The sequence below is a fragment of the Mycetomoellerius zeteki genome, unplaced genomic scaffold, assembly GCF_001594055.1.
Source record: "Mycetomoellerius zeteki isolate Tzet28-1 unplaced genomic scaffold, Tzet1.0 scaffold667, whole genome shotgun sequence".
Classification (NCBI taxonomy): domain Eukaryota; kingdom Metazoa; phylum Arthropoda; class Insecta; order Hymenoptera; family Formicidae; genus Mycetomoellerius; species Mycetomoellerius zeteki.
The window spans coordinates 123,468-135,896 of NW_017257683.1; the positions used below are offsets into that span (position 1 = coordinate 123,468).

Genomic DNA, 12,429 nt, shown 5'->3' on the forward strand with positions numbered 1-12,429 from the left:
TGTAAAGCTATAATATCCTATATATTGCCGAAAAATTACAATTTTTTTCTCTGCAGTTATTATCTCTGTTGATAATCGAACTTTGACGATAACACTGAAATCACAATTTTAAAGAAAAATCGAGTATTATTGAGTTTTAAATGCACGTACACCGATAAACACGTCTACTAAACTAATAAATCATAAAATTAGTACAATATTATCAGTTTTTTTACTCTTAATCACTTCAATATTAACAAGGACGCGAACTCCATAAGGATGTCGGTCTTTAATAATATCTCGTCGGTGATTCTAGCATAGTACAGAACAGAACCAAAAGATCGTGGACATAGCCATCAGAAATATTTGTAGATGCTGGTTGACGTCTGTTCACGTTCATGTTTCGTGCATATAGAGGCGCTAATGAACGAGGTGCACTTAAAAGTGCGGGCAGCGGGCATGTCTACTCTCGTTACTTTTTTCTCTGTGCTCTCGACGACTTCGTTATTATAGCCGTCTGCTTCGCTGGTGGTTTGACGTATGAGACAAACAGCAGGATGCCAACGTGCGGGCTCGCATCGATGAGCCCTCGCGACGTATTCTCGTCCGTCGCGATTTTGACAGAACCGAAGCGTCGGACGCGGTGCCGTCGGCCACGTTGATCCGGTTGATCAGGAGCTATTTCGCGAGGCCCCGACGACGTGTGACATTTACATACATACATATATTTCGCGGCGTCGAGAAACGGTGTGATACCAGCTGGGTCACGGCCAGAGATAAATTGTTATTCGGGTTTCTATCAGTATCGATCGGCGGAAATTCCACATTCACGATTGTAAGAAATATCTCATCTGATCTGCTCATTTTGAATGCGTATGTATATATATATATATTATATACGTATAATAGATATATATGTTCTTTATTATTTTATGATTTGTCTTATATCTTCCGGGAAACAATTCATGCATCAATAATTAATTTTTTCCACAGTTATCGCGCTATAATTATCATCTGATGAGGAATATGCTGTTTTCAAACAGTATGTGAAAGCTTAATGAGAGATTTTGGATCGAGGAGCTGATGAATTAATTATTAAAGTTATGCGTCAAACCATACGAATTGTTTGCGTGAATTAGATTAGAATCGTGATTTTTGCACGTAACTGACCTCTTGGAATAAGATTAGATAAAAATTCTATCCTAAAAATGTCGGGTGGAGAGAGAAAGAAAAGAGGATGTGATCGAGGGCATGGATGGGAGGAGGCTGGTGCCGAATTCTATCAAGAGAGTTATCCAGCAGCTATGGAGGCGGATCTGCAACAGGCACTGCAAAGAGATCCCTCGCACATAGCAACTTTACTTCCTAGCAAGAAATCTCGCGTTGGTAGGTTTATTCTGAGAGACATGTCACAAATTTCTCTGTGTTTTAGTATTTATAGTCCATTATTATTTCTATAAATGGTATCTTAAAATGTTAATATGATTGGCTGATGACATCTTAAGACCATACTGAAGACTATTCTTAAGACTGTCTAAAATATAAGAATCAAATAAATACCTCTCTTATACCTATGTTTGATACAGCCACAGCAAAACGAATTCGTAATGACACAAAGACCACATTGAGGAGGCGTACCAGCACTAGATCTCGCGGTACCACGACTTCAAGGCGTATGTCGACCAATATACACGACGATGTCAATGCTGCCAGATCTATCGGAAAACTTATCCAACGAAGAACGCACTTGGGAGGAGATTATGCAGATCAAGGCCATGCCTGTATGCATGTCTCAAAAAATGCAATTGAAAAATCAATTACAGGTACTTTGGAAAATGTACATCTTAATGATAAATTGATGTGACTTGTAGCAACTTAATTATTCATATTAAACATTTTTTTTTTTTTAAAGACCGTGCTATATGAGAAACACAATTAATAATAGAAATTGAAATGCCTCTAACGATCGAAACTAGATCTATAATGCTTTAAATAATTCAATGTGAATTATATATATAATTCACAATAGCATTATAGATCTAGCTTCGACCGTTAAAGGCATTTCAATTTCTATTATTAATTATTCATATTTTTCAGAGTGCTACGAAGCTAAGACTTCAGGGCTTCGAGCAGCTGAAATGGCAACGCAGGAAAGCTTGGCAGCAATTCCGTATTAGAATGAAAGAAGCTTATTCCAAGATGGAGCTGTGGAACGACAGTCTCAAGAAGATAGGCGGAAATTTCGGGATGGGCATAGTAGCGTATTTTTTATTTATCAAGTGGCTGATGTATCTGAATCTGCTTTTATTTGCTATTATATACTTGCTGATAGTACTGCCAGTGATAGTGCTGGAGGTACCGGAGAACGAAACATGCTCGTCCAATAACGCCGCCAGCGTAGTCTGTTGCTCCGAGTTGTATAGAAATAACACCGATGAAAATTGCAGGGCACCTAAGGTCTTCTCTCTTCTATTCTACGGTTCGTATACACACAAGATCTATGAGAGTGTAGGTACTAATTTCTATTACAATTCGCCGCTGTCGTACATCTGCGCTATCCTTACCGTCTTCATTATTAGTCTGGTAGCGATCGTACGATCGGCCGCCAAAAGTTTCAGGGAGAGAATCGTGGAAGGTGAAGGCCAGTTTTATCGATACTGCAATTTGGTATTTGGTGGCTGGGATTACTGTATTAACAATGAAAGATCTGCTTCCATAAAGCACAAGGCATTGTATAATGAGATGAAAGCGCTTCTAGAGTCGGAAAGGCTGGAGGAGGAGCGGCGAAATCGCACACCGGAGGAGGAAACGAAACTGTTCTTCACGCGTCTATTTGTTAATTTAATAATTCTCACGGTATTGGGCGGCTGCGGTTTGTTCGTTTATTACATAATCGACTTTTCGTTCACTCAGATGTCGGCGCATTTGGCAAAGGATCACGAAATATTGAATCTATTCTTTGAATTCCTTCCATATATATGTATCGTCGTACTTAACGTAGCGGTGCCATTCCTCTTTCGCTATTTGGTCGCCCTGGAGCATTATAATCCATCGTATGTCGTTGAAGTGACGCTATACAGAACCATGTTCTTTAGATTCGCTTCCCTCGCAGTTCTATTAACGTCTTTGCATGCGCTTGTCGCGGACAAAATTCCGGATAACGAATGCTCCAATAAAAAAAACGAACAGCCACTATGCTGGGAAACGTTCGTGGGACAGCAATTTATCAAGCTTTACAGCACCGACATTTTCATTCAATTCTTCATGACGTTCTTCATCAATTTTCCACGGTCGCTGATTGCACGTCATACTGAGAACAAGGTTTTGCGCTTCGTCGGCGAGCAGGAATTTGACTTACCCAAGCACGTACTAGATATCTTCTACTCGCAAACGGTCTGCTGGCTCGGCTGCTTCTTTGCCCCGTTACTACCCATGGTCGCCGTCGTCGGAACATTTCTGCTGTTTTACATCAAGAAATTTACTTGTCTAGTGAACAGTACACCGTCGAATAAAATTTACCGTGCCAGTAGGTCGAATTGCCTGTTCATGTTCAATCTGTTGATCTCTTTTATCCTGGCGATGATACCAGTTGGCTACTCCATCGCGAAAATCATGCCATCGAAATCGTGCGGGCCGTTCCGAGGATTGGAGACCGTTTGGTCATTTTTGAGCATGACGTTCTCGCTGTTTCCTAACTGGCTGCAGTCAACTCTGTCCTTTTTAGGTACGGCTGCCTTCGGTATACCGGCGTTTGTCATTCTCTCTTTGCTCCTCTATTACTATTACGTGATGTGGTTGGCAAACAAGCACATGGTGACAGTATTGAAAAACCAATTGGTACTGGAAGGTCATGATAAACAGTTCTTATTGAACAGGCTCAGCGCTTTCATCAAGCAGCAACAGGATCAGAACAAGTTTCACCAGGAGCAGGTTAATGAGTTAGGCACGTTTCAACATGTATAAATAGTATGAAACTTGATTTCTTTATTCTTATGAATGTACAAATTTAGTGAAAACATACATTTTTACATAACATTTTTACAGTGTAACCACGCGGTTCGAATGCATTGTTTTACTTGAGATTTTTGTAGGTTTTACTTTTTATAGATTTTATTTATGAAACGTAAGACTGTCGACTTTGTCTTCATTATATTATTCACGAGTGGCACTTATATAACAATTTTTTGATATTCTATCGAATTGGGATAAAAGTTATACAGGCAACAATGAGCGCGGACAATACCAAAAAGATTAATACGTAATTTACTTACTGTCTATTGCAGTGTCTTGCATTTTATATAAACTGATGCTTTTCAAGATTTGTATTACAGTTGTAATCACTGCCACAAACATTAGTTTCCGTTAGTCTTTAGATCAATTTCGAGAACTTTCAAACGGGACATATCTCACATTCTAGGAAATTCAATCATCTTATTTGTATGAAAATGCACATCTGAAATCAGGGTACAAAGGAAAAAAAAGAGAGAAAACGGTATTATACAAGTATTGTGCAATAGTAAGAAAAATCGTGAATTATTTAAATATTTATTAATTCTATATAATTTCACGATATTTATAAATCATAAAGAAGTATAGAATCGCACATAATATTAAAGAAAATCTACTTTAAAACGTAATCTTCTTCGGAAATGATATATTGCAGCTATATATTATATTATAGCTAATGTGATCATATATATGTCTAGCTTAAAGACATTAATATCCGTTTTCACTAACGTATATTAACTTTAATTTCGTTGAGATTAAAGTTAATCTACATTGGTGGAAATGAGCATATAAATAGGCAGATCGAATTTGCCTATATTTGCCATTTGGATGGGAACCTTCCTAGTTCGCCTAAGGCTTCGTTTTCCTGGCCTCACAGATTTTAAGATCGAACAGGCAGGTACTCACCCGTCTGATTTATATATATATATATATGTAAGAAGTAATTATATAAAGTGTTTAGCTAAATATATGAAAAACGATAAGACTAACGTCCCTCTATAGGACGATGTACTTCCTCAACTTTACGAGTAAACATTATAGAGAGCTTTTGCATGAATGAAACAAAGTGACATGCAGCGTACCTATTTTCTAGCGTAGTTCTTTAGAAATCTGTAATGTTACTGTAAATAGGTCCTCTAGAACCTATGAAAAATTATTTTACTAGTGATATCTATAGTAAAGCGTCGGAGAGAAAGTCAGAAATATTTTATTATATTTATTATTTCGTTATCGAGGCTTTAATAATTTAGGATATAGGAAACGAACGAATGTGTAAGAATTTTTATAATTCTATATGTATACATCTAGGATTTGTTTTAATTGTAAAAGTCTCGTACCTCAGTATAGATAACGCCCAAAGATAATTCAAATTGAGACTGTAATAAATTATTTCATATATCTATTAACGTGAGATTGTAAACGAATGTAGGATACTTTCATTCATTATCACTGACTCTACATAACACAAAGATAAAAATGTTTTTCATTTTAGCGTATGTTTAAATATCGATGATGTAAGCATCGTGCACACAATACACGCTATCGCAAATCGATCAGATTCTTTGGCCTAAATAATTCAATGCACATATTTGCGTACTGAAAAATGTATTTTGTAAATCTCACATTTGTATAACTAAGATAGCATGTATGGATGCTCAGATACATCCTTTCTTAACGTATTATAGATGTCATAAGCTATTTTGACGACACTATATAAATGCATTTAACATAAAATTAAATATGAAGCCGTATAAAATATATATATATATATATATATAATCTTCCATAAAACAGATTTATACACTCAAGAAAAATCAGCAAAATGCATTTATATAATTGTATTATTACATTAAACGAAACAATGAAGTCCACAAATATCTAAATAGAAAACTCTTCGAATGTCACTGCTAATTAGACTATAACAATACTACCATTATCTGTCACTCTCTTTACACATCTTAATCATAGAATATATGCAGGTCATTATTTGTGGCATAACCACTCAAGTATGATGCCATAAAAATAAATCTGTTATACAAAATATGCTTTTATTATTTTTTTTCTCCTATTAAAATATAAAAATGTAATATCTGACAAGAACATATATTTATTTTATATCTTATTAAAATAATCTGCTTCTGGTATCATCTATGTTTCTGGTGAATGTAACTAAAAATTATTAGAAAAATTTATTAGAACAATACATTGATAAAAATTAATATGTTATAACTTACAAATGTAAAAAAAACTGACCACTTTAGCTATGTCGACCCAATCTAATGCTGCCACAAAAGCATCATTCTTAGTTGGTATTTTATCATAATTCCAATACATTAACTGTGAAAAAGTTCCTGTGCAATACAAATTCCTCTCCTTATTTTCTGTGTTTGTCTTTTTATTCTCCATAAACATTATGCCTCTGTATCCAGCAGGCACAGTTATTTTTTTCCCTTGAAGCGGATAGCCACGAAAGGAACAATCATAATCTTTAAATAATCAAATGGCAGATTAATATTATAAACCTTAAATTCTCTTTAACTTTTTGATTCGTTTATTACTTCAATTATTACATTCATTTAAGGTGTCATGTAAATTATGAAAGTTAAACACAGAATGATAGATAAAAAAAGTCTAATAAAGTTTTACTTCTAATTTTACAGATTTATTTGCTTTTAACATTTTTGCCTATACTTTTAACATTGTATAAATATACGATATTGAGGAAATTCTTTTCAACTTTCAATCACTTACATTCTTCGTCTAGCTTACGAATGTAAGGCTTAAAAAAGGAGGAAACATTCGCAGCTTCATCTCCATGAATTTTACATGGCATGAAATGTAACTCGGACTCGTCTCGATTAACTAAATCTTTCTCATTAATGTGCAATCGTGTGACCATGTTAATTTAATACTATGCGAAGTAAAATAATTGTTTAACTCCGAAAAATTTTGATGAACCTTTATTCTGTATGTATACATACAAACTAACCAATAATATTACGCTATATTATCATAGGCGTGTTCTTTTTAGCTGAACTTTATGTTATGCACGATTCATCTTTCTTCCTTTTCTCTCCACGGAGAGAAAAAGAGAAAAAGTGAACCGTGCAAGAATTTTAGGTTAAAGAACAGACCTCGTGACTTGGCGCCAGTGTTGTTAAGCCGGAATCAGACTACGCATTGAAGATTGGCTGCGTTCAGCAGAACGTTGGTTTTGCAACTGTTGGAAGTTTCCTTCACGCTAATTGGATCATACTTTTAGATCTAGAAGAATGGTCCTATCTCGGCAGACAATCATAAAACGGTTGCAAAACTGTTGAGTCTGCTGAACGCAGCCATTGAGATTGAAAAATTCAAATTTGACCAATCAAAACAATAGAAGCTAAAATTTCTTTGCCCTCATTGGTCAAATTTCAATCTTCAATCTTCGATCTCAATCTTCAATGCGTAGTCTGATTCTGGCCTAACAACACTACTTGGCGTCATCATCGTAAAAGAATCATTTCTTCACACGGTATTTTTAAAGTTACCAGATTTTAAAAGTAAAGGTAAGATTTCAAGAATTACTAGGACGAATGTAACTATGTTTGTTTTCAAGTATGAGTACTAATAAAATTACTTTTCATCTACTTAGGTAATTCGTTTGAGAGTACTAATAAAAAATATTAAAAGGGATATTACTATATATATAATTCATGGATATACAGAAAAATGTTTCATATACTAAGAATTTTGTGTGCATTATGCTTGCAAGTACATAATATTACTCATTTCATACATTTTGATACATATGATGTGCGATTTAATACAAAATTCAAATGGTTTAATTTACTTCAGACTTCGTGTTATAAATTAATTTCAATCCGCTACTTTTGATAAACGAATAACTATAATATGTATTTACATAGTTACTGTACTTTCATTATATTCAATTTGCAGGAAACGGTAATTATATTACAAAAGTAGCGTTCCATATAACGAAAGAGATAAATAGTATAATAATTCTACCCTAATGCAATGTTACAATTTTAAGTTAACTAGCTGAAATTTAAAAATAACATTCAACAACATTATTATAAATATTCTGAACTCAAACATTATGTTGAGACCAAATTTATGTGTACGAGTATAATATAAGCGTAAGTAATGATGAGCACAATTATTATAATTACTTTAATATCATAACTTTATCTTTTCTCGTGAGAAACTTTTGCCATCGTTAAAAATATACGCGAAATGGCATCTTCAGTACTGGTTTCTGCCCCTACTATAGCCGCCATGTTGATAACTATTCCAACCAGAAGTATTGGCACCTTGATTCCATCCACCTTGAACTCTACCTCCCCTTCCTCTTCCGCTTTCCCTCCTGTCCTGATAGTTCCCACCGCCTCGATTGTCACCTCTATACGAGTCTCTCTGACCGGAATATTGCGACTGTTGATAATTCTGATTTTGACCGTAACTTTGACTATAATTCTGATTGTAGTTTGTGCCAGAATCTCTACGATAAGATCCAGATCCAGATCCAGATCCACCTCCACCTCCACCTCCACCACCGCCGCCTCTCTGATATCCTCCTGCATCTCTATGATCTGGATAACATTCTCTATGTCCATGCCCGGAATATTGAGATTGCTGCTGATAGTCCAAGTTCTGGCCAAAATTACTACCAGAGTCTTTATGATCTCGATAACCGCTACCACCGCCACCTCCTCCACCTCCACCTCTACCGCCACCACCACCTCTACCACCTCCGCGTCCTCTATCTCCACCGCCGCCGCCGCGTCCACCTCCTCCTCTTCCGCTCCTGAAAAAAAAAAAAGAAATATGTGTATACATGCACATATACATCATTTAATTATCTCTTCATTATAATCCCAGTCCTTCTAAATTCTTTGAAGCGAAATCTTACTCTAAGGAGTGAAAATTGAGTCAATCTTGAAAAAGAATGCCTCAATTTTCAATCCTTAAGAATGAGAGATTTTACTCTTCAGAGTGAGATACTCTAAAAATTTTAGAGAGCATATTATTTAATTAACTTACTGAAATGACGGTGGCCCTTGAACTCTATCCTTCTGCCATGGTGGCATCTCCGGTGGAGGTGGCTCTTGTTCGTATGGTCTACCACCTCTGTCTGGAACCGCTCCAATAATAACGCTGTTGATTTTACTTCGTGTGTTCTTGCGAACACTCGCGTTACTTGTTTTCTCAATTATTGCTAGATCGTCTCTAGCTGCTAGTAAATCGGCCAGTGTCACTTTTGGTTCGTTTTTCAGAGTCTTTCTTCTCTCGTTGTATCTATTATTTACTTCAGTCTCCTGTGATTTTATTCTATCAGACCACTATAAGTGAAATTGCATAATTTTTAATAAAGTGATCATTAAATATATTGGTCTATATGTATAAATAAGTATTCTTAAAGCATTTGTTCTCACCAAAAATGATTGAACTGTAACGTCAAGACGTTTCAGCAACATCTCACGTCGAACTATATATTCCTTGTGCATTTCTTCTTGCAGCTGACCTAATTTCTCCCATTGTTTAGCAGAGAGCTCAACATCTATAAGTGGTTTGTCTAGATGATTAGGTGGTACAGTCTTTAGAACGTTTGATAATTTAGTTTCTAGCCGTGAAAACAATAAGTCAGGCGAAATATTGTCTGGTGGATTTTGAAACTTCAGTACAACCAGCATATTTTTCAAAGTTCTCGCAGTGTCACTTTCATCCTGTACAAAACAGTATACATATATTATTTTAAATCTTTTGCAAGTATTTGTTATACTGACTTTTGTCAGTATAAACGCAATTAAAATACTACATTTAAAACTACTTACAATGGTGACTTCTATTTGCTTCTCTTCTTTGGGACATTTTACTTCTAATAATTTACAAGCCATAAGCTCTGTTGTTAAAAATTCTATTAGAATAACTCTTTCAGTTTCATTTGCTAGCCTTTCATTCATATGTCCAGTCATCAGTTTCTCATTTATGCATCCTATTTCTTTAAGAAAGAAGCTTAATTCTAAGAGAAAGGAACTAGCATCGTCCGAGCTTGTTGTAGCATGGACAGTTTCATCTATATCTACAAATGTCGCCAGTTGCTCGGCAAACCAGCTTACGAGACTAGTAAAATCCGGCGATTTTGCGCCAAGTTTTAAGGCATTCGACAGCTTGTTGGCATCAAGCATCGACCCAGTGTATCTGTAAAATCATTAAAAATTCATTCTTTTGGCAAAAAAAAATATATAAAAGTGCTAGTACATTGTCGTAATAACTTAATTTCTTTAACCTAAATATCTAAGTCTTCAATTCTTTTCAATTCCGAATAAATCCTTCGTGAAATAATCTTCAACTACTCACCCAACATTTTGGAGTATCTGCAACAGCTTGTCCTCCATGTCGATCGTCTTTCGAGGATTTCGGATGTTACGGAGTTAAGGTATGCAATAAATATATATCGGGTACGTATTATCTGGAAATTATTGCAGAGACAAGCTACGCTTGAAACGTTTCGCTGCCTTGATTCCCCCAGTTCCTCAACGTCGATATATTCAATGCACAGAATCGGGTACCGGTTATGGCAGTGACATAGATCAAATTGCACAATAAGAAGAAACTGAAGAAACAGCTCGGAGACCAATACAACCTGTTTCCAACGCTACGTTTCCTTAGGCTTCAATCGTAGAGAGAAGCTAAGGGCCCTGGCACACAAAAAACTTAAGGCAGTGAGACGTAAGCAGTAAGGAAATCGACATGTTGGATTCGCTACTGCTTATGCGGGGTCTACAATAGAAGTCGTAGCAGTCGTAGGGTCTTAAGTCGTAGAAAATTGACCAATCACAGTCGAATATGAGAAGAATAATCAACTGTGATTGGTCAATTTTCTACGACTTAAGACCCTACGACTGCTACGACTTCTATTGTAGACCTCGCATTATGTTATGGCCTTATGGACTCTACTGTGATTGGTCAATTCGCTTACTGCTTACATTTTATTGCTTAAGTTTTTTTTTTGTGTGCCATGGCCCTAAGTGGAGCTAGTGGAGCACAGACAAGTGTCAAGTATGGGTGCTTTCCAATAAGGACATAGTGTCTGACTATGTCCTTGCTGGAAAGCACCCTATATTTGGTCGATTTTGAAGAATTTAGATTTTCGCAATGCCAAATCCGAATTGCAATTCTTGGAAATTAAAGGAATTCTTGGAAAATTTTAAATAACGTAGTCTCAATTATATTCTCCTTATATTTTGTCGATTTTCGAGATCCATAATTTTCTCGGTTCCGAAATCTCGGGGAGTCAACTTACCCGTTTTCCGTAAGAACGATAAATTGATTGGCTACCGTATTTTTTTCATCCCGCGGCAAATTTCCTCATTTTGCGTATGGGAACCGGGGAGCCGTAAAGATCGTGTCGGCCACCATTTCGGGCGATTCACGAGATGGCGCGGCGTTAGCGTGGAATTGCAGTCGTTTTCCTGGTCGTTCTGTAGGCGTCATCATGGTGCGTAGGTCAGAGCGTTTCTGAGGGTGAAGCCGAGGAGTTTGTTTTGAATTGACAACGACGCGGATACATCGGCTCCTCGGTGGTGTTATGGTAACTCGCTCGGTCGCTGGGCTCGCCGAATTCGTCCTACGACGCCACGGCGATGATGCGGCGCGGCAGCGGTGAGCGTTGTCGCACGACCGTCTAGAGTCGGACTCTGGGTACACGGTGGTGTGCGTGCGTGTAATACGTGTGCGTGCGTATTGTGCGCGATGTCGTGGTGCTCGGAGAAGCATCATCGCCTCGCGCGACGACTCGAGCGGAAATGGAACGCCGTGTTCCTGCTGGTCATGTGTTTGCTCGCACTGAGCGTATCGTCGACCTATGCCGAGCCGAACGACAATATAGACCGCTGCCCAGTCGAGTGCTCCTGCCTCGGCAACCTGGTCGCCTGCAACGAGCTGCAGCTGATCCAGGCGCCCAGCGGACTGCCACCGTGGACTGAGATCCTGTGAGTAAACGATGTGACCTGGCAGGATGACGTTGTTAGCATAGCGACTTTGGCTTTGTATATGACAAACGGCGTCTTGGTTTTCCCTGCGATGTCAGTCAGGTTTCACAGGGGATGAATCTTGTACGCGAAGTGCCTTCTATTCATCATTTTTAGGATGAAGATGTATAATGCTGTTATACACATTGAAAGAATTAGAGGAAGATCTTACTGATTACAAGATCTGGCTTGTGTTATATGAGTTAACACAGATAAGATAGAAGAATTTATAACAAAAATAAAATAATCATTGATCATACTTTACAATGGCTATCAGTGATTTTTATAATTTATTTTTGTGCTTTTATGATAGTTGAAGGATAGGGAAATAATATTTAATGATAAATATTATAATATAAATTGATAATTTAATTAAAATTAAGTAAAAAGGCTTAATAAATTAAATAAT

At 36.8% G+C, this 12,429-nt stretch overlaps 4 protein-coding genes across 6 annotated transcripts in view; 2 read left to right on the top strand and 2 right to left on the bottom strand.

Moving 5' to 3' along the window:
* Positions 1-996: 996 nt before the first annotated feature.
* On the top strand, positions 997-4,450 carry LOC108728936 (transmembrane channel-like protein 7). The gene is given in 4 exon segments (XM_018457772.1): positions 997-1,365; positions 1,566-1,668; positions 1,670-1,802; positions 2,077-4,450. Coding segments are annotated over 4 exon segments (2,280 nt in total). The 5' UTR covers positions 997-1,187; the 3' UTR covers positions 3,943-4,450.
* A 1,626-nt stretch (positions 4,451-6,076) lies between these two features.
* On the bottom strand, positions 6,077-6,962 carry LOC108728937 (ribonuclease H2 subunit C). Its single transcript, XM_018457773.1, has 3 exons — positions 6,739-6,962; positions 6,241-6,473; positions 6,077-6,156 (listed from the first exon to the last, which is right to left on the bottom strand). The coding sequence occupies exons 1-3, from the start codon at positions 6,884-6,886 to the stop codon at positions 6,136-6,138; spliced, it is 402 nt and encodes a 133-aa protein (XP_018313275.1). The 5' UTR covers positions 6,887-6,962; the 3' UTR covers positions 6,077-6,135.
* A 1,202-nt stretch (positions 6,963-8,164) lies between these two features.
* Positions 8,165-10,642, bottom strand: LOC108728924 (protein FAM98B). Its single transcript, XM_018457747.1, has 5 exons — positions 10,348-10,642; positions 9,822-10,188; positions 9,423-9,713; positions 9,031-9,329; positions 8,165-8,794 (listed from the first exon to the last, which is right to left on the bottom strand). Exons 1-5 carry the CDS (start codon positions 10,383-10,385, stop codon positions 8,233-8,235), a joined length of 1,557 nt encoding a protein of 518 aa, XP_018313249.1. The 5' UTR covers positions 10,386-10,642; the 3' UTR covers positions 8,165-8,232.
* Positions 10,643-11,106: 464 nt separating this feature from the next.
* The window catches only part of LOC108728938 (leucine-rich repeats and immunoglobulin-like domains protein 3), an 8,044-nt gene continuing 6,721 nt past the window's right edge, over positions 11,107-12,429 (top strand). Inside the window, exons 1-2 of one of the 3 annotated variants that reach the window (XM_018457776.1) lie at positions 11,107-11,652; positions 11,879-11,981. In XM_018457776.1, the coding sequence (XP_018313278.1) occupies positions 11,634-11,652; positions 11,879-11,981 (122 nt within the window). In that variant the 5' untranslated portion in view covers positions 11,107-11,633. Of the gene's footprint in view, positions 11,982-12,429 lie in introns of all 3 variants that reach the window. The other 2 variants (XM_018457774.1, XM_018457775.1) reach the window with 2 other exon arrangements.

Excerpts from the sequence above, each read along its gene's own strand:
- LOC108728937 (XM_018457773.1), bottom strand. The coding sequence starts at position 6,886 with ATGGTCACACGATTGCACATTAATGAGAAAGATTTAGTTAATCGAGAC. Across the intron at positions 6,474-6,738 it reads TCGTAAGCTAGACGAAGAAT|ATTATGATTGTTCCTTTCGT; the intron begins GTAAGTGATTGA and ends GATTATTTAAAG. Across the intron at positions 6,157-6,240 it reads GGGTCGACATAGCTAAAGTG|TTACATTCACCAGAAACATA; the intron begins GTCAGTTTTTTT and ends AATAATTTTTAG.
- LOC108728924 (XM_018457747.1), bottom strand. The coding sequence starts at position 10,385 with ATGGAGGACAAGCTGTTGCAGATACTCCAAAATGTTGG. Across the intron at positions 10,189-10,347 it reads CAGATACTCCAAAATGTTGG|ATACACTGGGTCGATGCTTG; the intron begins GTGAGTAGTTGA and ends ATGATTTTACAG. Across the intron at positions 9,330-9,422 it reads TTACAGTTCAATCATTTTTG|TGGTCTGATAGAATAAAATC; the intron begins GTGAGAACAAAT and ends TTTCACTTATAG.